At 46.2% G+C, this 24959-nt stretch overlaps 1 protein-coding gene across 1 annotated transcript; it reads left to right on the top strand.

Annotated features, from left to right (window-relative positions):
• Nucleotides 1-1234: 1234 nt before the first annotated feature.
• Nucleotides 1235-4104, top strand: LOC123050572 (probable alpha-glucosidase Os06g0675700). Its single transcript, XM_044473348.1, has 4 exons — nucleotides 1235-1428; nucleotides 1522-1806; nucleotides 1896-2281; nucleotides 2369-4104. The coding sequence occupies exons 1-4, from the start codon at nucleotides 1235-1237 to the stop codon at nucleotides 4102-4104; spliced, it is 2601 nt and encodes an 866-aa protein (XP_044329283.1).
• The last annotated feature ends 20855 nt before the right edge of the window (nucleotides 4105-24959 follow it).

Here is a 24959-nt window from a genome sequence, read left to right as displayed (position 1 = left end):
CGCCGGATGGGCTGCTAGGTCGTGGGTTTGCGTCTGTGTATTTTTTTTTTTTTTTTTTTGCATGCGGCAGGCGCGTTAGGCGATAGGCGGCCGTATCGGTTCTGCCGTCGGATTGGCTGTACGCGTCTGCCGACGTCGCGTACGGGCATGGGTGCCGTTATGCACCGTATGCCCAAAATGCCGAGGACTTTTTCTTCCAGTTTGTCTAATTCACATCTAAATGTTTTTTAAGAATGTCACATCTAAGCTTCCACAAATATATAATGCAGCAGCAAAAAACAAAAAAATTAAAAATAAATAAATAAACCACAAACAAAGTGGACATCTGCTTAGATGTGACATAACTATGTCACGTCTAAATGTGTTCTAGACACACCCTTTTTCTTCTTTCGTAGAGCAAGTCTCGGGAGGAGGAAAAAGACCTTAGGGACTGGCTGATTATATGCTTCTTTACTGAACAATTACGGATAGATTTCTAGCCAATCACGAAGCATTATGGGAAGATTCGAGGAAGCTGTACGTGGGGAGAGGGGTTAGATTTAAGTCACCTGGGATGGATCTCAACCAATCCTCATAATTAGAGAGATTTGAATCGTAATATTTCTGACCTTAAAAACCAGGGTCTACTTCTTTTATCCGATTATAAGATTGAATCAAATCTTCCTCCGATTAGATCTCAACCATAATTAGAGAGATCTGAATTGTAATATTTCTGACCTTAAAAATCAGAGTCTGCTTCTTTTATCTGATTATAAGATTGAATCAAAACTTTCTCCGATTATATCTCAAGCATTATAATTCTAGGTTAGATCTAAATCATTAAAATTAGACCCACCAAATCAATGGCCTTTATTTTCTAATATTCTCTCATTAACATGAGAATTTCAATGTTAGAACTGAACCGTTATAATTCACACGCACCAAATAAATGACCTATATTTTCAGATTTTCTGTGATTAACGTGGGATTTTTTAGGAAGTGCCTAATTAAGGCAGATCATGGCGTGATTGCGGACGGCGATGACGTGCACGGAGGCCAGATCACGGCGGGGTTGTGGACGGCGACCACATGCACGGAGGCCAGATTGCGGACGGCGATAAGTCTTAACCTCCTTTTATAATCTTAGGCACACATTTGAAACTTTCTAAACATTAAAGATGATGACAAGTCTATATAAAGCTACGCATCCAATAGCTGATGGCACTCACTTGTGTTGCACCCATCATATCATCTGATGACGATCATCTCGTCATTTGCTGATCTTTTCACACTCCTCACCATCCTCATCTGCCTCCTCCATCGTTGTGGCGCCAACTATGAAGTCGAGTCGGTCACCGGGTCGGGGAATGTGCTGTCAGCCAAGCTGAAACTTGTAGGCGGGAAGGCCGAGTTCGGGCCTGATGTCAAGCGGCTCAATCTGACTGCAAGGTAAGCGTGTTTGATCTTGAGTTGGGTTTTTTTCTTTCTTTCAAGAGAGGTACAAATCTCTCACCGTTTTAATTTTGACATGACTGATGGTAGCCTAGAGACGGACAACCGGCTCCACGTGCGCATCACCGATGCCGACCGTTCGCGATGGGAGGTCCCCCAGGACGTTATCCCGCGCCCAGTGCCGGCGTCGGAGGACGTCTTGCTACATTCCTCGGGCTTGAGCAATTCTTCCTTGCCCGGCAACAGTACTATGTCCAGCACGTCTTCAGACCTGACCTTCACCATCCACACCGCCCCGTTCCGCTTCACCGTCTCCCGCCGCTCCACCGGCCACGTCCTCTTCGACACCTGCGCCGCCCTCATCTTCAAGAACCGGTACGTAATACATGATACAAGACACACGGCATAGCTAGTTGATCCGTAAGTAGCCTATAAGTGGTGATGGGCATGGAACTATAATGCAGGTACCTGGAGGTGACGTCCGCGCTGCCAAACAGGGGGGCATCTTTGTACGGACTGGGCGAGCAGACAAAACGGAGATTTCGGCTCCAACAGAACGACACGTTCACGATCTGGAATGAGGACGTGGGGAGGGCCGACATACTGGACATCAACCTCTACAGCTCACACCCATTCTACATGGATGTGCGCCCCGGCGGCACTGCGCACGGCGTTCTGCTCCTCAACACCAACGGGATGGACATAAAGTACGGCGGGTCCTACATCACCTACAAGGTGATCGGCGGCGTGTTCGACTTCTACTTCTTCGCCGGCCCCTCCCCGCTCACCGTCGTCGACCAGTACACCCAGCTCATCGGTCGCCCTGCCCCCATGCCGTACTGGTCATTCGGTGCGTGTACTCAACCGTCTTGCTAGTTCCGTGCATGCTTATATCAATCTGTTGTACTCGCCTGATACGCTATTTCTTGCAATGCAGGGTTCCACCAGTCCAGGTATGGCTACAAGAATGTGGCTGACCTGGAGGGCGTGGTCGCGGGCTACACCAAGGCCAAGATTCCATTAGAGTCGATTTGGTCGGACATCGACTACATGGACGGCGGCCAGGATTTCACGCTGGATCCGATCAACTTCCCGGCCAATCTGCTCCGGCCGTTTGTGGACCGGCTGCACAATAACAGCCAGAAATACGTGGTCATCATAGACCCGGCGATCAAAAAAGAAGCAGCGCCTCCGCAAAATGAGTCGGTGGGTCTGTTCCTCCAGCGAAATGGCACCAACTATGTCGGCCGGGTGTGGCCAGGCGAGGCCTATTACCCGGACTTCATGAGCCCACACGCTGCTGAGTACTGGGCGCGCAAGATCTCGGAGTTCCGTCGAACCATCCCCGCCGACGGGCTGTGGTGCGACATGAACGAGCCCTCCAACTTCAAGGACTGGGAGCCGCTCAACGAGTACGATGACTCTCCCTACCGCATCAACAACACTGGCATTCACCGTAACCTTAATAACAAGACCGTGCCGGTCTCCGCGGTGCACTTCAATGGTGTGTCGGAGTACGATGCGCACAACCTCTACGGCCTCCTCGAGTCGCGGGCCACGCATGATGCTCTTCTCAAGGACACGGCGCGCCGCCCCTTCGTGCTCAGTCGCGCCACGTTCGTCAGCTCGGGGCGCTACACCGCTCACTGGACCGGCGACAATGACGGACGGTGGGAACAGCTTGCGCAGTCCATCAACACCATCCTCAACTTTGGACTCTTCGGCATCCCCATGATGGGCGCCGACATCTGCGGCTTCACCGGCAACACAACCGAGGAGCTCTGCAGCCGCTGGATACAGCTTGGTGCATTCTACCCGTTTGCCAGGGCGCATGCAGAGAAGACAACTGCCCGGCGAGAGCTCTACGTGTGGGAGTCGACGGCACAGTCGGCGAGGAAGGCGTTGGGGATGCGGTACCGGCTGCTCCCCTACATCTACACGCTCATGTATGAGGCGCACACAACGGGGTCACCCATAGCGCGCCCGCTCTTCTTCTCCTATCCTCAGGATTCCGACACCTACGGCGTGGACAAGCAGTTCCTGCTAGGCCATGGCGTGCTTGTCTCTCCGGTGTTAGAGCCAGGCGCTACCACCGTCGATGCCTATTTCCCGGCCGGCCGGTGGTTTAGTCTTCACGGCCGCTCCCCCGCCATCTCCTTGCAGACCGGCAAGCGAGTGACGCTCCCAGCGCCAGCGGACTCGGCAAACGTGCACTTGGCCGGCGGCAACATACTACCACTGCAGCAGCCAGGCCTTACCACGTCCGCCGCACGCCAAAGCGAGTTCCACCTCCTTGTGGCCCTCGCGGAGAATGGTACTGCCAGCGGGGAGCTGTTCTTGGATGACGGCGAGTCGCCGGAGATGGGAGGGGTGGGAGGCAACTGGACGCTGGTGAGGTTTAGCTGCAACACGGAGGATAGAAAGGGCATCATCACGACCACAGTGAGTTCGCATGTGGTGCAGAACTCGTATGCACCGAGCCGGACTCTGGCCATCAGCAAGGTGGCCTTCATGGGGCTCCCGTCACCACCAAAGGGCTTCACCGTCGATGTGAACGGCGCTGAGCTCAAGGCAGCCGGCACCAAGTCCCGGAGGAATGGAGTGTTCACCGTCAGTGGGCTGTCGCTGGTCATCGGACAGCAGTTCGAGATCAAGGTCGTCACGTCCCATTAATATCGAGACATTTATGCACAGTTCTTCATCTGAATAAAAAAAATGTAAATTGGCAGTATCGCCTACCAGTTCTCATGCATTGTTCTTAATTGGTCATTCAGTACCGTCAGCAGCTTCTGACTCATTTAAGAGAAGTAAATCGTGCTCTCTTTGATGATTTAATCTGAAATTGCTCCTTTGACCATCTTTCTTATACGGAGAGGGACTTTTACGTTGTTTCACTCATACAATAGATTTACTTCCTCAAACAGCTCAATACCCTTTTTTTTACACAGTACAGACGCAGACGTTCATCTATACTCTCTCCGTTCGGTGAAGAATGTACATATAGAAATTTTAGGACAAATTATGGAGTGAAGTAAAAAATGCATTGGAAAGGTGCAATCCACCATCTTTCTCCTCTTTAATTATCCAACCTCCAATGAGCTAAGTGCATGTAAAAATTAAGAAGACCATGTCTAGATTATTATTGGTCTTGATTACTGTGTGATGAGAGAGAATTATTTTTTACCACTTTAAAGTGTATTGGAAAGATAGAAGTACACTTTTTTATGGAAAAAATTTGAAGCCAAACGTACACTTTCACCGGACGGAGGGAGTACGCACATACAGTCACCCTATGAACGCACACACATACACACCTTCGTAGTCAATGGAAACGTCTCCTTCCAAAAGTCAAGTCCTAGTGAACGCACATTGCCGAAAGTCCTGAAATAAATCCAGAAAATAATGCGGACACCAGGACTTGAAACCTGATGGGCTAAGGATATAACTGTCCTCCTAACCATCCAACCACGGGTTGGTTCACAAACTGGTCAATACGTTGATTTGTTTTGTTTCACAAAAATCAACATCGTGGCAGGTTGATTTGCTTCCTCAAAAATCAAGTGCTTGCTTATTCGTTGTCGATGTGATCTGGTATTTACAAGCCAAAGTACAACAGAGTTGTAGATCCAGGGAGAGTGTTTGGCCTCATGTATATATGTTAGAGCATCTCTAGCAGACCCCGCAAAAGTGGTCAAACCCGCAAAAAATTTGCGTTTTACAGTTTTGGGCGAAAAAAGTATCCAGAACACAAACCGTAAAAGTAGTCTAACACGTAAAATTTTTAAGGGCCACCGCAAATGCACATCCGAAACCTTTATCTTTGAAGGTTGGAAGGCCGAATATAGGGGGCCCCGTATACCGGTCAAACCTCGTCGGAGCAAACACGCCGCCGCGGAGTTTGCCGGAATCCACCCTAAAGTCTCCGGAATTCATCACCGCACATCGGAAAAGGCCGCTAGACGCCGCAATCGATCGCTGCCGGTTCGAATTGGAGGAGCTCGACATCGTCGTGGCCTCCCATGACCTCAGCCTGGCCGCCGGAATCCTCCCGACGCGGCAGACAAAGGGGCACAACTCGGCTGACAATAGAGCAAGGCGCGGACGACGGAGGCGACGGGGCGTGGCCTGCAAGCTATGCGCGGACGACGGAGGCGATGGGGCGTGGCCGGCGAGGCTGGGCGCGGCCGGCGCGGTGATGGGGCGCGGCCAGCAGGGGCGGGGCACGGCCGACGGGCGACGGGGCATGGCCTGCGGGCGACGGGGCGCGGCCGACGGGGTTGGGCGTGGCCGGCACAGCCGGCTGGAGGAAGGGGCGGCAGCGGCCGGACTGGAGGCCGGCCGCGAATATACTTTTTTACGGATCCGTTTGGGGGGTCTGCATCTGTGTCAGCCTGAGCCAGCCTGCAAAAGCGGTTTTGCACGAACTGCAAACGCGTTTTCCGAGCCGGTGGGATACGGGGTCTGCTAGAGTTGCTCTTAGCTTTGACCTCCTAATAATACAAGTTGCTATTCTTCTAACATCAACACGGTATCATGAGCCTAGGTTAGAGAGCTTTTTAGGTGCCACAACTCGACCTCCCGATCCGCTATGCTGCTCCTCTTCCGCTGCTGCCTTCCCTAATCAGCCGCTCCTCTTCCCGATCGAGCCATCCATGTGAATAGCGATGAGCTGAAGGAAGCCCGCACCAAGTCCCCGGACGAATGGAGTGTTCAGCGTCAGTGGGCTTTCGCTGGTCATCAGAAAACAGTTCGAGATCAAGGTCGTCATGTCCCATTAACATCGAGACCAAATGTGCATATTTCTTTACCTGAATAAAAAACTGAATATTGGTAGCATCGTCTCCAGTTGTAACTTCTATCATGCATTGTTCTTAATCGGGCAGCTTCTACTCATTTTAGAGAAGCAAATCATGTTTTTTTAATCTGAAATTGGCCCTTGAGAATCTTGCTGTTGGATAGGGATTTGTAAGCTCTTTCACTCACTAGGCCATTTTTGAACGTGCATGAGCATATATCAAGGTACGTACACCGTACAATAGATCGGATTGGGCCCAGAAGATCGATCTCCATTTCATAGTCGACGAAACAGGTCAATGCCTTGATTTGTTTTGTTTCACAAAAATCGACGTCGTTGCAGTCTGATTTGCTTCCTCAAAAATCAGGTTCTTGCTTATGGGTTGTCGTTGTGGTCTGGTATTTACAAGCCAAGGTACAACAGAGTTGCAGTTCCAAGGAGCGAGAAAACTGCAACAGGTGGCATTTGAGTTTTGCTATCTTAGTCATGGATGGGGACCACTTTAGTAGGAAAAAAAATTAGTAAGGAGCGTTGCTTGCTAGTCTTTATCTTTATCTTTACCTATTAATAAAACACGTGCCGTTCACCGTCGTTGCTAATTTTACACAAAAGTCCCTGTGTTTTGGCTAATTTAATCCGCAATCTTCGGTGAGTGAAGAAAAAAATGGTTCGATATTATCTTTCATCAACCCTCTGTGCACGTTTGGCTTCAGATCGAGCGGCGGGCTCCCGATCCGGTCGGGACATGATGCAGGGCGACGACGGAAGAGCTCCGTGAGGTGGGGAACGTCGGGGAAGTGGCGGATGTCGGGGCGAGCCAGATCAGGGGTCAGGATCCAGCGCAGCGGCGCAAAGGCCGGCGGCGGCGATGCTCCATGTCCATGCAGGCTCGGTCTCCTAGGAAGAAGAGACGAGGGAGAGAGAAGGTGAGATGTAGACAAGAGAAGGCGTGTTGGGATGGCGCGGCTTCCTGCTGCTGGTCCGGCAGCGGCTCCGGTCGACAGATCCGGGTTTGATGTCCGGATTCCTCTCATTCCCGCTAGATGATGGGGTTGCCCAGCCGCCACTCTCCCTGCCAAAAACATAGAATTGAGCACCTGCACCCTAGCCCGCTTATCCTGTACGTCCATATACATCAGGATATGTGCCAGCTGTTTCCGTAAGATTTTCAGTTAATAGTTATATCGCTCGTGTTATTAGTATGCTCAATTCTACCTTAGGCTATGGTCCGCCTACTTTATCTCTGGGAGCATGCTGGGCGGCGCGAGAGGGGGATTCATCTGAGGCCGAGCATGGAGAGAACCAAAATCTGAGCGGGAGGCGGGAGTTGCTGGTACAAGAGGAGGCACGGAATCAGCTGCATGTCCGGGCCAAGGGTACGGCACGAGTTTCGCCGCCTCGAAAATCCAGCACCGGGGCACAGCGCGCCCCGCCGCCGGCCATTGTATGGATTCAGCATAGGTAAATATGTGATTTCAGCTATGCGAACAGGCTATTTGGATGTCGGGATGTAGTTTGGCATTGGGCGCACATTAGAAGGGTGATTAGCCCTGGATCTATTTGTTCCGCAGGCCAGACTAGCATCCTGGATAAGCAATCAGATCATTCCAGCAAGCCATCTCTACTAACTGTATAGTGTTGATGAGCACTAATAAAATTAGCACGACCACGAACATGCCATATCCGAACACTACCGTGGTATTAAAATAATCTCCCTTACTGTGGAACGAATAGCGTAGATAACAGGGTTATTGACAAACTTACTGAACGCTTGTAATTTTTCATGCCGATTCATACGAGTAATCAAATACTGTAGAAATGGTGTCTTGTGTCGACGAATGATTACCTTTTCTTCCATCCAGGCACAGCTATAATGTTTTCACAATCCTTGATCGGCAGGTACATCAGGATTACAATCTGGGCCGTATGCACGTGTATTCGTGCCCCTCATTGGGGCTGGAGGCGTTTTTAATCACCTGTGCGCACTGAACAATTGAGAACATATTTAGGAGGACATGCATGAGCTTAATATTGGATTAGACATCCAATTGATTTGGATCCAAAACACCCAAAATAGAAAAATCTTACTTGGAGTATGTCGTCTCGTCCGGGACATGTGCAATATCCGGGATGCTTGACCGCCGCGTTAGATCTGTTAGATGTGTAGTCCCTTTTCGGTATATCCTCATTATATAAGGGGTTTTCTGCACTTTGACATATATATATATGTAATGGCCTTTGGCTCTCAGTAAAGTTAAGTTGCTCATTCCTAACATGGTATCAGATGCTTAGGTTCCTCTCCCTCTCCCGCACGATGCAACTCCGTGCGTGCTCCACCATCGTCGCCGCCGCTGCTAGCCTCCGTCCCTAGCCTCCGGCCATCCTGCTGCCCGCTTCCTTTCCAACTGCGCTTGAGCTGGTCCGGCTACTGCCCGTGACTGCCTCGTTCCCGGGCTGCCTCGTCCCAGCCCCGTTCGGCCGCCGCATCCCCAGCCTTGTCCGGCCGCAGCCGCTGCCGGGTCAGCCGCCGCCGCCCGGCGTCCCCCAGCCGCTGCCGGATCTGCCGCCGCCGTCCGGTCCGCTGCCGCCCCTGCCCGGTGCCCCTTCAGCCGCCGCCCGGTCCGGCCGCGGCCCCGTCCTCCTTGGTGCGGCCCGGCCCCGGCTCTCCTCCGACTCCCTCCGCGCCCTGCCTCCCTGGCTGCGGGAGGGATTCTCTCGATCTCGTTCGCTCTCTGGTTCGAGCGGTTCCCTCGATCCAGATCGAGCTGAGGATTCGTTGACCAAAAAAGAGAGCAGAAAGGAGACGTTCCCATGTCGTCTTCGGGCTATGTCGCTGTCCCTCGGTGCTCGGTGATCTTCGATGGCACCAACTATGCTGAATTTGTGGGCTTCATGCGCATTCATATGCGTGGCCTTCTTCTGTGGGGTGTTCTTTCTGACGAGGTCCCCTGTCCGCCATGCCCGGTTGCGCCAGTGGCCCCAATCCCACCAGTGCTGCCGGTCCTTGCTGTTGATGCTTCTCAGGCTGACCGGGATGCTGCCAAGGCCCTGGATGATGCCGCGGTTGATGCTTATGATCAGCAGGTGTCCGCTTATTCCGATGCTCTCTCTGTGTACCGGGATGATCTGTCAGCTTACACTCAGTGGTGCAATGATGATGCTCGAGCTACTGCTGTTCTCACTGCGAGTGTCCTCCCTCAGTTTGCTTCGGAGTTCATGGGACTTGGCACAGTTGCAGCGATGTGGTCTTCTCTCTGTCAGCGCTATCAGCCCTCTGGTGATGCTCTCTATCTATCTGTGGTGCGTCAGGAGCACACACTCCAGCAAGGTGACTCCTCTGTTGATGAGTTCTATTCACAGTGCTCTGCCATCTGGCATCAGCTTGACTCTCTTCGGACAGTTGTGTGTGGCACCTGTCGTTGCTGTCAGACTACTCGGTCTGATCTGGAGTTTCAGCGGGTCCATGAGTTCTTATCTCGTCTCCGCTCTGAGTTCGAGCCCAGATGTGCTCATTTGCTTGCTTGTGGTCGTGTTCCAATCTCGGAGGTGCTTGCCGAGCTTCGTGCTAAGGAGACCCGCCTTCGCTCTGCTGGTTTGCTGGTGGTCCCGTCTGTGTTGGCTGCTCGGGCTCCTGTGTCGTATGCTCGGCTCACCGCTCCACCGCTCCTCCCCACACCTTTAGAGGGTGGGTCGCCCTGCCTATACTGAGAGGGGCCGGTCGCGCCGTGACACCTTCTGTGGCTACTCCTCTCAGCCAGGTCAACCAGAGTCTGATTGCCGTGAGAAGAAGCGAGACCAGCGGCGCTCCTCTTCCAGTGGGACTCCTCGATCTTCCTCGACTCCGTCACTCACTGACCAGGACATTGTGAGGCTCAAACGCCTCTTGGCTTCCTTAGGCTCTTCGTCGACTGGTTCAGCTGCTGCTGTGACTGCATCCACTTCTCCACCACCGCAGGCATCTACACAGTCAGGTACATCTCGTGGGTTTTGGATTCTGGAGCCTCCTTCCATATGTCTTCTGATTCTTCTGTGTTGTCTTCTCTCCGACCTGTTGATTCGCCTGTTAATGTTCTTACCGTCGATGGCACACCTCTTCCTGTTGCTAGTCGTGGTCTTCTTTCCACTCCATCTTTTTCTGTTCCTAGTGTTTCACATGTTCCTCGCCTTACCATGAATCTGTTTTCCGCTGCCCAACTTACTGATTCTGGTTGTCGTGTCATTCTTGATACCGACTCTTGCTCCATTCAGGATCGTCGCACCAAGGTTTTGGTTGGTGCTGGCCCCCGGCGCCGTGAGTCAGAGGGCCTTTGGGAGGTTGACTGGCTTCGTGTTCCTTCTGCTGCCACCACTCCTGCCAGTTCCCATGCTCTTGCCGCCTCTTCGTCTCAGTGGCATCATCGCCTTGGTCACCTCTGTGGCTCTCGCTTGTCTTCTTTAGTTCGTCAGGGCCTCTTAGGGTCTGTATCTGGAGATGTTTCTTTGTATTGTAATGGTTGCAGACTTGGCAAACATACCCAGTTGCCTTACCCTACCAGTGAGTCGGTATCTCAGCGTCCTTTTGACTTAGTTCATTTTGATGTTTGGGGTCCTGCTCCCTTTGATTCGAAAGGTGGTCATCGCTACTATATCTTGTTTATTGATGATTTCTCTCGCTACACTTGGCTCTACTTCATGAAATCTCGTAGCGAGGTTCTCTCTATATACAAACGTTTTGCTGCCATGGTTCACACCCAGTTTTCCACGCCCATTCGTACTTTTCGTGCTGACTCCTCTAGTGAGTTTATCTCCTAGCTATTGCGTGGTTTTCTTGCGGAACAGGGTACTCTTGCCCAGTTCTCGTGTCCTGGTGCTCATGCTCAGAATGGCGTTGCGGAACGTAAGCATCGTCATCTACTTGAGACGACTCGTGCGCTGATGATTGCCGCTTCCCTTCCGCCTCACTTTTGGGCTGAGGCTGTTTCTGCATCCACCTATCTCATCAACATTCAGCCATCGACTGCTTTGCAGGGTGGTATTCCTACGGAGTGTCTCATTGGACGTTCTCCTGACTACTCAGCCCTTCGAATGTTTGGATGTGTGTGCTATGTCCTTCTTGCCCCACGAGACCGCACCAAACTGACTGCTCAGTCGGTTGAGTGTGTCTTCCTTGGCTACAGCGATGAGCACAAGGGCTATCGCTGTTGGGATCCTGTTGGTCGTCGTTTGCGCATCTCGCGTGATGTGACTTTTGATGAGTCTCGCTCTTACTACCCCTGTCCTTCTTCCTCGAGCTTCTCCGTGGACGATATTTCCTTTCTTCTTCTCCCAGATACACCCCGCTATGTGCCTCCTGTTTTCACTTCCTCCTCCTGCATCTCTCATTCCTTCTTCTTCACCACCGACACCATCTTCCCCATCCTCCTCCTCCACATCTCCACCATCATCTCCCGTCCGTCGCCCTCTCTCACCGTTTCCTCTCCACTATACCCGTCGCCCTCGTTCTGAGGATGCTTCTCCTGACGCGCCTTCCACCTCTGGTGCTCCTCCTTACACGCCTCCCCCGATTCATAACCTCCGTGATCGGCCTCGCCCCCTGCCTGATCGCTACTCTCCTGATCGGTACGGTCTCTCTGTTCTTGCTGAGCCCACTTCCTATCGGACTGCCATGACTCAGCCTAAATGGAAACTTGCGATGGCCGAAGAGCTTGCTGCCCTTGAGCGCTCAGGCACATGGGATTTGGTTCCTCTCCCTTCCGGTGTTTGTCCCATCACCTGCAAGTGGGTTTACAAGATTAAGACTCGCTCTGATGGTTCTCTTGAGCGCTACAAAGCTCGTCTTGTGGCCTTTGGTTTTCAGCAGGAGCAGGGGCGCGATTATGATGAGACTTTCGCTCCTGTGGCCCACATGACCACTGTCCGCACTCTCCTTGCTGTGGCTTCTGTTCGCCATTGGTCTATCTCTCAACTTGATGTCTAGAACGCCTTTCTCAATGGCGAGTTGCGTGAGGAGGTTTATATGCAGCCACCACCGGGGTACTATGCCCCTGATGGTATGGTCTGTAGACTTCGGCGCTCCCTCTATGGTCTTAAACAGGCCCCTCGCGCCTGGTTTGAGTGCTTCGCCTCTGTGGTGACTGCCGCTGGTTTCTTGCCCAGTGATCATGATCCCGTATTGTTTGTTCACACGTCTTCTCGTGGTCGGACTCTTCTCCTTCTCTATGTTGATGACATGATCATCACTGGTGACGACTCTGAGTACATTGCCTTTGTTAAGGCTCGCCTTCGCGACCAGTTTCTCATGACTGATCTTGGTCCACTTCGCTATTTTCTTGGAATTGAGATCTCCTCGACCTCTGATGGCTTCTACATCTCCCAAGAAAAATATATTCAGGATCTTCTTGCTCACGCTGCTCTCGGTGATGAGCGCACTGTTGTGACTCCTATGGAGCTCAACGTTCAGCTTCGTGCCTCTAATGGTGACCCTCTTCCTAATCCCACTCGCTATCGTCACCTCGTTGGCAGTCTTGTCTATCTTGCTGTTACGCGTCCTGACATCTCCTATCCTGTCCACATCCTGAGTCAGTTTGTTTAATCCCCCACCTCTGTCCACTATAGTCACCTCCTCCGTGTTCTACGATATCTTCGTGGCATGATCTCTCAACGCCTTTTCTTTCCCCGCTCCAGTTCTCTTGTGCTCCAGGCCTACTCTGATGTTACCTGGGCTAGTGATCCCTCTGATCGACGCTCGCTGTCTGCTTACTGTGTCTTTCTTGGTGGCTCTCTTATAGCCTGGAAGACAAAGAAACAGACTGTAGTTTCTTGCTCGAGTACAAAGGCTGAGTTGCGGGCCATGACTATGTTGAGGGCTGAGGTGATCTGGTTACGGTGGTTACTTGAGGATTTTTGTGTGCCTGCTACTACCTTGACTCCCTTATTGTCAGATAGTACTGGTGCTATCAGTATTGCGCGTGACCCGGTGAAGCATGAGCTCACCAAGCACATCGGTGTGGATGCCCACTTTGTGCGTGCTGCTGTGCAAGATCAGACTCTCGCTCTTCACTATGTGTCCTCTGAGTTACAGTTGGCTGACTTCTTCACGAAGGCACAGACTCGAGCGCAGCATACCTTTTTCCTCTCCAAACTCAGTGTTGTTGATCCACCATGAGTTTGAGGGGGGGTGTTAGATGTGTATAGTCCTTTTTCGGTATATCCCCATTGTATAAGGGGTTTTCTGCATTTTGACACACATGTATATGTAATGGCCTTTGGCCCTCAGTAAAGCTAAGTTGCTCATTCCTAACAAGATCCTCCTCCATTGATCTGCCTGCCTACGAAGAATGGATCGCTGGCGGTGGAGTTGGATCTGTGATCCAGCACAGAATCCATATGGAAAGGGGATTCAGAATCGCATTGGGGAAACAAAAAACCGATCAATACGTACCTAACGCCGTCTGCCGGAGAGGTTCCCGGGGGGCCAAGCGTCGGCGCCATTGAATCGCCTCCTTGCACCCAATCCATTAGAGCAACAAGTCAAAGAACGACCAGGGCGCTGTGTAGGGAGAGAAGTTAGGGCATGTACAATGATTCTATCTTAGCAATGCCAAGTAGGATGAATGATGATGTGGAGGAGAGAGAAATCATAAGAAAGACTTGTCTACTCTTATTTAAGAGAAGTCAAGAGAAGATCTCTTAGCACAATATGTCTTATCATATTTTAGCTTGAAGACAAGGCTAAGAGATGACCCATTGTAGACATATTTTTTTGCCATCTCTAAATTACATGCAAAACTTAAGATAAAGCTATCTTGTCGAGTAGGGTGTTTTGGTACCCAGACTCATCTGCACCCGGTTATTTGTAACAAATTCAAAAAAATTCAAATAAAATTTGTGTGGTAGAAAATTTGATGCGTGAGGCCCGCTCCAAATTTCATGTCATTTGGACATCTGAGCATCTCTCAGCAAAAAAGACAAATCGGGCCGAAACAGTGCATGAACAGTGAACATTTTTACAGACCCCCAATTTGTCTTTTTTGCTGAGAGCTCTTCAGATGTCCAAATGCTTTGAAAATTGGAGCGAACCTCACGCATAAAATTTTCTACCCCACAAAAAAATGTGGATTTTTTTGAATTTTTTTAATATTTGTTGTGATTCTTTTCGTCGGCGCGGGTGTAGATGAGCTCGGGTGCAAGAATGGATTTTCGTATCTTGTCAACCATTGTACATGCCCTTAGTCGTATTCATGGGTCCGCGTCGCTACATAGCGTAGGGGGGAGGGGGAAGACAAAAAACCGCATTGCCTACCGTGGAGCGTGTCGGGCATCTCGAGGTATAGCGCAACGCTTCGACTGCTAGGACAACGCGGCCTCGGTGCAGGTGCTCTAAAAATCCGCTTCCCTCTCCCTGCCCGGCGCACCTCCTCCCCCTAGCCGCACCTCCCTGCGCTCATGGAGATGTTGTCGTCCTCGCCTGCATCATCTTGGTGCATGAGCCCTAAACACAATTCGGTCGTCAGCTTGGTGGTTGAGCAGTCGGCGGCGTTGCTCCCCACGGCTTTCCTGCCTCCTCGTGCTCCTACACTGCCTCTTCGATGCCGCGTACACACCTCCACCTCAGCTGATGATGTCGTTGATGTGGCCAGAGTAACTCCAATAGGCTGTCCCTGGCTACTATGCTCCATCAACAGCTCTTCGGATCGTGCCCCTCAGCCTTCTCTATTCCTTCAGTGGTGATGCTCCTCCTCAAATTCCCGAATTATGGCTTCCCAGATCGGCTTCCTCCAGGACGTGACCAATAACGACGGGTTGTATCGCTCAGCTAGGCCCATAAAGATTGGTCATGCAACTCTCAGAAAGTCTACAGATTTAGGGCCTGTTCGGTTTCTCTCCGCTCCCACGACTCAGCTCCCGGAGCGGAGCAAGCTGCTGCAGCTTTTTACGGAGCAGCTCAAACCGAGCTCCGCAGCTCCGCGGAGTTGAGCGGAGTGGAGAGAAACCGAACAGTGCCTTAGTTGACAAGTTTCTACGTCCCTAACTTCCTATATGCTCTAAATTAATTGCTGGCACAATTGAATGAAGATCCCTTGCTTTCATTCTATTTCTTCAGTGTTAATTTAAGTTTTCTTTTGAGATAGTCTGGAATTATACTCACCAAGCTTTTCTATCTACCTATATGCAAACATGAGTCTGGCTGTTGTACTTCTTATGGGGTGAGATTTCTTTTTTACTTCTACAGAATGTGCAGCAACCCTCCATCCAAAGAAAATCGTTCATTCTCATTTAGCAAAAAACCGAAGGAAGAATTACCGATCCAGCAGCCAAGAAGGAGAGATCAGCCACATAAGGGATAGCTGGGTTATCTACAACTCGTACACATATTTGCATTATCTCCCTATCTATCAGCACCGCCGAGCTACTAGACATGCAGGAACAGATAATAACACATTCTCCCGTTGCGTTCTGCTCGGAGCAGTCACTCTCACCACAAAGCTACGAGCTCATGTGATGGATCATAGGCAGATGCCTCTCCTCATTTTGTCGTTGGTGCAAGTTATGGTTTTATTGTCAATTTGTCATTACTTTGTAATATAAACAGTGGTCTGAAGATAAACAATGATTACTATTGCAACATAGTTCAGATAAAACGTTTCCCATTGTTAAGAGTGTATATGAGTAATTTCTTTCTTATTTCAGTAGTCATTACCTTCGCATAGTGTGCCACTGTATGTCCAACCAATGTTGTGGTTGACCCAAGTCAAGGTATTCCTCCTTTACAAAAAAAAGTCAAATGATCCCATTTTTTGACCCAAGTCAAGGTATTCCTCCTCTACAGAATATAAGGTGTGCCTGAGTGCCATCGCTGAATCACTTTTTTTTTGGAAGGCACAGCAAGCTATCGCTTAATCCCATTTTTATTGGAAGGCATAGGAGGCTATCGCTGAATATAGTGATTTTATTAGAAGGCAGAGGAAGCTTTCTACCATGGGAAGTACATAGTTGCTTAATCCCGTTTTTATTAGAAGACATGTTAATGAAAGTACATACATACATGACTGATTATCTGCGGTAAGTATGATCCCCTTGGTGTGTGTGTTGGAAATTTAGGTGCTAAATAATGGCTGATACGTACAGTTATTTATGCTCGAAGACCAACATGGCTTTCTCAGCCAACTGAACACATGCATATACAGGCCCTCTGAACTGAACCTCTTTGGGGGCAAGGAAATCAACTCAAAAGAAGGTAATCAGTCACGTCCGAAGCAGGTGGCTGGGTGGTTATCGCGGCGTACTCGAAACTAGAAGGTCACTATTTTTTTTAGTGTAGCAGGTCGCTAGTTAATCTCACCTAGTGCACTGTTTTTCTCGATTTAACAAATGAGAAAAAAAATTGCCCGGGGAACCACAACCGCAGGTACCACACAGCGCTCGTGCACCACCAGTGACCCCTTCAGGTCCGAACCCAAGCCACCGTCGTCGGCCGCGACCGGTCCCCGAGATCCGCCAAAAATCCCTTCGTCGAGCGGCGGGTGGCAAGATGGGCACGCCTCCTCCCGATGTGATTTTCGCTTAGAATTATTTTTTTCTGCTGTGGGTAGAATGAAAGTGATGTGCGTTTGCCAAAAAGGCGTGCAAATTTTCTGGGCAATGACTGCGGCAGAAGCAACTACAGAGGGATATCGAGCTGCAGTCGTGGCTTGTGTGTCCACGCACGATGACCTTAAGAAGGCGAAGGATTAGCTCTACTTCCTCGTCGGTGAGAAGGACCTTCTCGTGGGCGAGCTCAACGAGGCCAAGAGGGTGGCCGATGAGATACACGAGATGCTTCAAGACACTGCACTGAGATCGAGAAGGCCAAGTGGTGGGCCGAGGAGGCCACCGATCGAGATCGAGAAGTTCCGGCCGGACGAGAAGGGCATCGACGACGAGGCGCAGAAGCGGGAGGAGTGGCAGAGGGAGGTTGACTGCGTGCGCGGCCAGCACGTGGCGGACTTGGAGATGATGTTCACCATGACAGAGGAGTTAGAGAGGTTCATGCGCGAGCTTTTGATGACCACCGAGGCCAAATAAGGCTGAGCTCGGCCATGTAGATGATGACACGAAGATCACCGAGGTCAATGCAGACAAGGTGGACATCCTCTCCAGCCAAGTCATCCGCTTGAAAGGCACATGATAACTTCCGGTATGTACATATCCCGATAGAACTCTGAATGACTGAATCTGGTATGTTCTGTAACTAGCGTCCTTGAAGTTGCTAACTAGAGGCCAATTGTTATTTCAAAATCCTTTTTAAAGAATTTAACAAATGCTTCTGCAGGTTGCAGGTCTAATATCACTACACCGTGCACTTGACTAATACCGTGATATTTGTGTGATTACATACATGTATACTACTCCCTCCGTAAAGAAATATAAGAATGTTTAGATCAAAGTGATCTAAACACTCTTATATTTCTTTACAGAGGGAGTAATTTGCATTCTGGACACACATCCCTTTAATTTGTTCAATAACAAAAATGCAGATGGTATATATATAAAGGACAATCTATCCATTTTTCATGGCATGCATTTTTGCTTCTGCTTAATGTGATTCTGCAACAAGCACATCGGCACTTCATCCTTGTGTCCAGATTCAGTAAGCTCAGGTTTCTCAAGCCCCACCGGTACTATTATTGTTCATTTTTGTTAATGTTTGAGAATTCCGTCTAACAACCACGCTTGATGATTATTTTACGCCATCAACTAGGTGAATGCTATATGTACCTGAAGTAATTAGTTTTGGATGATTTTTTCCCTTATGAACACAAATATCTAGCTTCTAAGAACTACTCCCTCCGTTCGGAATTACTTGTCGTGAAAATGGATGTATCTAAATGTATTTTAGTTCTAGATACATCCATTTCCGAGACAAGTAATTCCGAATGGAGGGAGTAATAAATATACCAATTAGTGAGTATAGAACCCAACTATCTATTAAAAAAACAAATTGTCGACATCTCTATTGAATATACAGTTTTACAACTATAAGATGCACCATTCAGTAGTTGGACGTCCTTGATAATGCTTTTATAGTTGAGCACAAGTGGATAAAGGAAATAATTCTTCCAGATAAACCGTTGGTCTTTCGAAACTGTAAATAGTTATTACTATAGACACAGAATAGAACTTTCTTATCGAGCTGCAGCAGGGAGATAAATCTCTGTATGCACTTGCACAGTTTAAGTTTCCATTGTAATTATACTTACTATGTTGTGATTGTGGTCCTCTTGTGACAATATACACACATTTCCAGGATAAGTATCAATTCATTAGTTTCCATGTTTTTATCAGGTGAATCAGCAATGCATCTCTGTTTTTATGATGTTATCAGGATGTTTGGAACTTTATTATCTCTGACCGATGTCATACCTTCGTTTTCGAACACTGGATGGGCTCAAGAATCGTACTAGGCTTATTTAGAGAAGCATATCGCAGCTATACTTGACGAATACTCTCAGCCTTATTTTGCTAATACTGGAAGGGTGGACATATAATCTGGTTACTTCTTGGTTGTGTCAAAAAGATTCAAGGATTCTGAGCTGGGGTCTAGATAGACATGGACTCTGCGCCCCACCTATCATACACTAGTAGAAAAGGGGCGTTTTGTCCCGGTTGGTAAGGGCCTTTAGTCCCGGTTTTGAACCGGGACTAAAGGCCGTCCACGTGGACGCAGCCTGGAGCTCCACCTTTAGTCCCGTTGGTGTTACCAACCGGGACTAAAGGAAATTTTATGATTTTTTTTTAAAAAAAAATTTGCGGATTTTTTTTAATTTTTTTTAATTTTCAAATTTCTGAATTATTTTAACCTCTAATCTCTAATGACCACCCCTCATCACTGCATAATTTATCCTCTAATCTCTAATCACCCCTCATCATTCCAAATCATCTAACTTCCCGGACGGTCACCCATCCTCTCACTACTCTAGCTTGAGCACGCTTAACTTCCGGGTTCTATTCTCCCTCGTTTCCAAGTCTGCACTTGTTGTTTTCCTGACAATAGTAAGATGTCAATTCTATTAGCCCTCAGGAATTTAGCTTGAGCATGAAGTGACACATTTCACTGTTTGAGTTTGAAACTATTGTTTTAAAAAACAATAATTATTTAGTAACACTAATATTTCTGGAATAATTAGTTTGACCATTTGACCACAGTTTGACCATAGTTTGACCAGATTTGACCAAAATTCAAAAAACTGAAATAATTATTTAGTAACACTAATATTTTAGAATAATTAGTTTGATCATTGTTTGACCACAATGTGAAATTTTTTGCCTCTCCAGATCTTAAAAGCCCCGTATCTTTTTTTCTGTTAGGTTTTTGAGGATTTTGACTTTTCGAGTAGATGTAACTTTTCTTAAATTCGGATGTAACTTTTCGAGTAGATGATTTTTCATATAAAAAACTTTTTCATACGAGTTCGTATGCAAAAGATATGCCCATTTTAAGAAATTCTAGAGATATTTTGCAAATAAAGTCGAAATTCATATTTGTTAATTTTCCCAACAACTAGACCACATATCACATGGGAAACTTATCTTATTTTATTTTTTTGACATTTCCATCATTTTCTTTTGTTTTTTCTAAAACTGAAAAGGCGGTCGGGGGGGGGGGGGGGTAGAGTTTGATGGGCCCTTAGTACCGGTTCGTGCCATGAACCGATACTAATGCCTCAAAGCCCATTAGTACCGGTTGGTGGCACCAACTGGGACTAAAGGACTAACCTTTAGTCCCGGTTGGTGCCACCAACCGGTACTAATGGGCATCGCACCCTTTAGTCCCGGTTCGTGGCACCAACCGGGACTAAAGGGCCCAGGTGAACCGGGACTAATGCCTTAGCCGCACGAACCGGGACCAATGCTCACATTAGTCCCGGTTCGTGACTGAACCGGGACTAATGTGAATATTGCCCTGTGACGAAAGCCCTATTTTGTACTAGTGATATTCTTAATCTTTGTGATCATCTCATCAATGATTCAGATTGGTGCTAACAAAAAAAATTAAAAACATCTAACTATGTTGCTGTTTGCCGATAGTTAGATTGTTCGAGAACATTGTAAATTTATGGAACTATGTGCCCACCTTCAAGAACCTTTGGTACACATTTACTCCTGTAATCTTGTATGCCGCACACAAATTTCTTGTTTCCCAATAAATTAGCGTGTCTCGTAATTGATGATGAATACTCCATTATTATGGCTTGGTGATGATTCTTTTTCTTGATACTTTTGGGTAGAATCAAACAAATAAAAATATTCTCACTCCTCCAGTTTATATGGGTATGGTCCCACTCGATAGTTTAGATGTCTGCTATATTCATTGTTATACACTAATAATGTGCTAATTTTAAGAAATATACTGCATTGATATGTTTGTCGTCATGTCAACATTTTGATTCCCTGTTCTCCAGCCATACTTTGAGTTCATATTGTGATTATTTAAAGTTCCTTGAATGTTTTGACACAAGCAAAGTAGTAAACTAACAAAGCATAATGCACATTTTCAAACCGAGAGTCACCGAGCTTGCATAAGACTCTTCAATTTGTATTCAACCCCGGACACAATGTGAGCATCACCATTTTAACAATAAGTAGCTCCTGTTAAATATACTCCTTTGTTAGTTTCAGTTATAATGTGGAGGAGAGTTCATATTGTGATTATTTAAAGTTCCTTGAATGTTTTGACACAAGCAAAGTAGTAAACTAACAAAGCATAATGCACATTTTCAAACCGAGAGTCACCGAGCTTGCATAAGACTCTTCAATTTGTATTCAACCCCGGACACAATGTGAGCATCACCATTTTAACAATAAGTAGCTCCTGTTAAATATACTCCTTTGTTAGTTTCAGTTATAATGTGGAGGAGAGTTCATATTGTGATTATTTAAAGTTCCTTGAATGTTTTGACACAAGCAAAGTAGTAAACTAACAAAGCATAATGCACATTTTCAAACCGAGAGTCACCGAGCTTGCATAAGACTCTTCAATTTGTATTCAACCCCGGACACAATGTGAGCATCACCATTTTAACAATAAGTATCTCCTGTTAAATATACTCCTTTGTTAGTTTCAGTTATAATGTGGAGGAAATTTTCTTATGATGTAACCTGTTAGTGCATTGCACACTTGTATATCTTCTACAAGTTGTGATTATTAATTTATTTTGTTTGTTTATTGACCCATGTTTTCCTCATCTTTCGTTAACATAGTTTACTACTTTGTAAAAATAGAAGTTAATAGTTCTACATTAGTTTTGACCTACCTTTAATGTGGGTTTGGTACTGTTAATTTTCATGCCAACCTTAGCACAATATGATATGTGATTATGTAATTAAACCTCCATGTTTCATTTCTCCATCGAAAAAATATATGCGTGTGGCAACGCACGCCATCGCTGATCTAGTATTGTATATATGCCGCTGTCTTCACATCTTCGTCATGGTGACAGTAATAGTGCAAATAGATGTTTTGGACCACAGGGTCTCCTTCAATAGGAAAGAGGAAAATTTTGTAAATGCGGCAAGTAGGAGAGTTCACCATTCTATTATTTTCAAGTTTTCAACATAAAGAATACTCTCATCCATTTTGATTCCACTTATGTTCTGCTACACACATAACTCCTACTTCTCGAGTATACAGCCAGATGAACTTTGCTCTCCTTTCTGGTGTGGATATGCGAAAAACTCCAGAACTCATTAATTACTTATACACACTAACTTCTACTTTTCCATTATTTCCTTACATGAAATAAAATAAATAAGATGAATAATCAACAGATACATGGTGAAACCAAATTTATCTACTATATAAAAAAACTACACCAACATCTATCAGCGAAGAGCGGCGTGCCACCATGTGGGTAACTGCTTAGAACAACACCAATGAGTGAAATCTACTTTTAATTTTAGTGAAATCTTGCTTTTAGTTTTAGTTTTTTTAGTGAAATTAGTTTTTTCAAAAGACTGGATTTTCTCAAATGAGTGAAATCATTTTTTATTTTCAAACGAGTGAAATCTTGATATGAGTGAAATATGTTGTTTTAAACTAATGGACTCCGTCTTTACTGGAAATGAGTGAACTTATGTTTTTGAATTGAATGAAATTAGTCCTTCAAATTAAGTGAAATAAGTGTTTTGACATGAATGAGTGAATTCTGTGTTTTGAACTGAGCGATTTTTTTAATTACAATCTGCTCCACATATTTTGTAAGAATCCAGTTCCTATTTTGTAAGATATCGGCTTCACCTTTTTCAAGTGGACCAATTTGTTTCGTATATTTTGGATGATATTGATTTCAGATATTTTGATATAAACAATCTTAATTACATTCTCAATACAATTGAAATCTATTTCACATCTTTTTACTACAAGTCATATATATTTCACATCTACTCATTACTGAAACACACATATTTGAAGAAAAAATAGTTTCGCATGTATTAAAATATATCTCTTTTGTAGTTTGATACAATCTGTTTTGCATTATTTAAAAAACCAGTTTCACATTTTTTAATATCAATTTCACATAAATGAGTGAAATCGTTAGTCAAACTGACTAACTAATATTTGTGAAATATAATTATAATGATTAAAATCACTTTTATGAAATGAGTGAAATGTTATTTTCTAAACAGAGTGAAATCCGTATTTTCAATGAGAGAAATCAGTTTCTTTTAATAAGTGAAATATGTTTTTGGAATGAATGAAATAACTCTTTTGAAACAAGTAGTTTTTGAAAAATGAGTGAAATGGTAAAGTTAAGACTTGCCCAAATGTATTTGTGATTGATCTTGTTAATTATGGATACGAATTCAGATATATATATAATATATAATAAAAAAATGAATATTTGGTTCACAACTTATGAGCCATTGAAAATGCCATACGGAAAATAAAGTGCAAGCCTTTAGTTGGAGAGAATTGTGCGTTCACGCAGCCGGCATCCTTCTCTTCTCTCTCACTATGCCACCTGGTAAGAGTTGCTTCTGTGGACCCCTGCTAGATCGCATTACTATCTATAGCTGCTAAAAACTAAGACAGAAGTGAAAATTACATTTAATACTTGGCCCACAAAAAACTAGATGGCAGAGTCCTATTGGTTCGTTCTTTGCCATTACATACCAACCTGCGATGGCAATCACCTAGAACAAATAGAAAACAAAGATGGCCAACCATAGCAGAAACCTGCTTTCTCACTTTTCCATTTAGCAAGAAATATACTCCTTTACTAAAATTTTCCATCCACGCCTACATTTGACGGGCGCGCGCGGAAGGGTAGCATTGCCTGGTGTGGATGGCAAAAGGGCTTGGTAAGGTCAACGCATTGATTACTCCTAAAGATGGGACGGCGGAATATGGGGGCGACAGATTATACAACATGCCCATGCGGTGCACGCCGAGGTTCTGCTTAACCGGTTGGTGCTCTCGGCTAGCCGGTGGGCGGCTTGGTGAGGCCACCGAATTTCATGTTGTGCATTAATTGAAGTGAGGTCATGACACATCATCAACCTTCTAGGCAGGGCAACAGATTTCGCCAGGAAGGTGGCTTTGATCGATTCATGTATTTACTTTGTAAGAACTTGTTAAATTATGCAATAAAAATGTTTGTGTGCATCGCTTGATGTAGAGCCCGGGGGTTATCCTCCTTAAAACATGACTACGAATAGGTAGGGCGACAACTAATAAGAAGTACCTTAGATTTTGAGAAAATAAAATCAACTTGTTAAGACATTTTTAAAACTCTTTATCAAATGACTAAACATTAAACAGTATTGGCACACGATACTATCGTTCTTCAACTGGTTACCTCGCCGACTACGATAATAAACCTCAGCTGCCATCTGTTGAAGAACATTTTTCATATCCCTTTGAGTTGCAACTTTGTCGCTGTACCTTTTGAATAACAGACGACATCTACAACTAATAAGCAGTACCTTGTATTTTGAGAAAATAAAATGAACCTTCTAAGACGTTTTTGAAAATCTAGATCAAATGATTAAACATTAAGTAATACCTCATAATTACAATTTTGAGGTTGCTAGTTACACATGCCATGTGGTACCTACCTACGAAGACGTTGTATTTTGAGGAAACAGAACAAATCAAGGTCATGTCCTGTTTTGTCAAAGGTAAAACAAAAACTTAGACTCTAGCTAGCCTAATTCCGTCACACGTTCAAAATGTCCAAGTAGGTGAACAAAAAGGAAAATGGTCAAGGTGCAATTTCAGATCAACATACAACTTGTAACTGATCATCTCAGGGGTGGTTAAATATCTATATTTGCTTCTATGAAATGAGAGTTGGAGCTGCTAGCGGGAAGAATGCACGTTTGAACTGGCACATGATACTATCAATCTTCAACTTTTATTTATTCTGCTCAAAAAATATACACAAATGGTTTCGATGTTAATAGAACATGACAAGCTTTATCTCAAACTTCTGTCCGATTGCCAGCGACAGGCCACTGACGTTGAACACTCTACTCTTCCGAACTTGGCGCGGGCTCCCTTGAGCTCAACGTTGTTTACATACACAACTAATAAGAAGTACCTTCAATTTTGAGAAAGTAAAACCACCTTCTAAGATGTTTTTGAAACTCCAGGTCAAAATTTTAAGCACTAAAAAATAGCTCATAATTACAATTATGCGGTTGCTAGTTACACATGTCGTGTCGAACCTATGAAGACGTTGATTTTTGAGGAAGCAAAACAAATCAAGGTCTT

This window comes from Triticum aestivum, chromosome 2D (genome assembly GCF_018294505.1).
Source record: "Triticum aestivum cultivar Chinese Spring chromosome 2D, IWGSC CS RefSeq v2.1, whole genome shotgun sequence".
NCBI lineage: Eukaryota > Viridiplantae > Streptophyta > Magnoliopsida > Poales > Poaceae > Triticum > Triticum aestivum.
The sequence above is the reverse complement of the archived record's forward strand: the minus strand, read 5'-3'. Positions and strand labels throughout refer to the sequence as shown.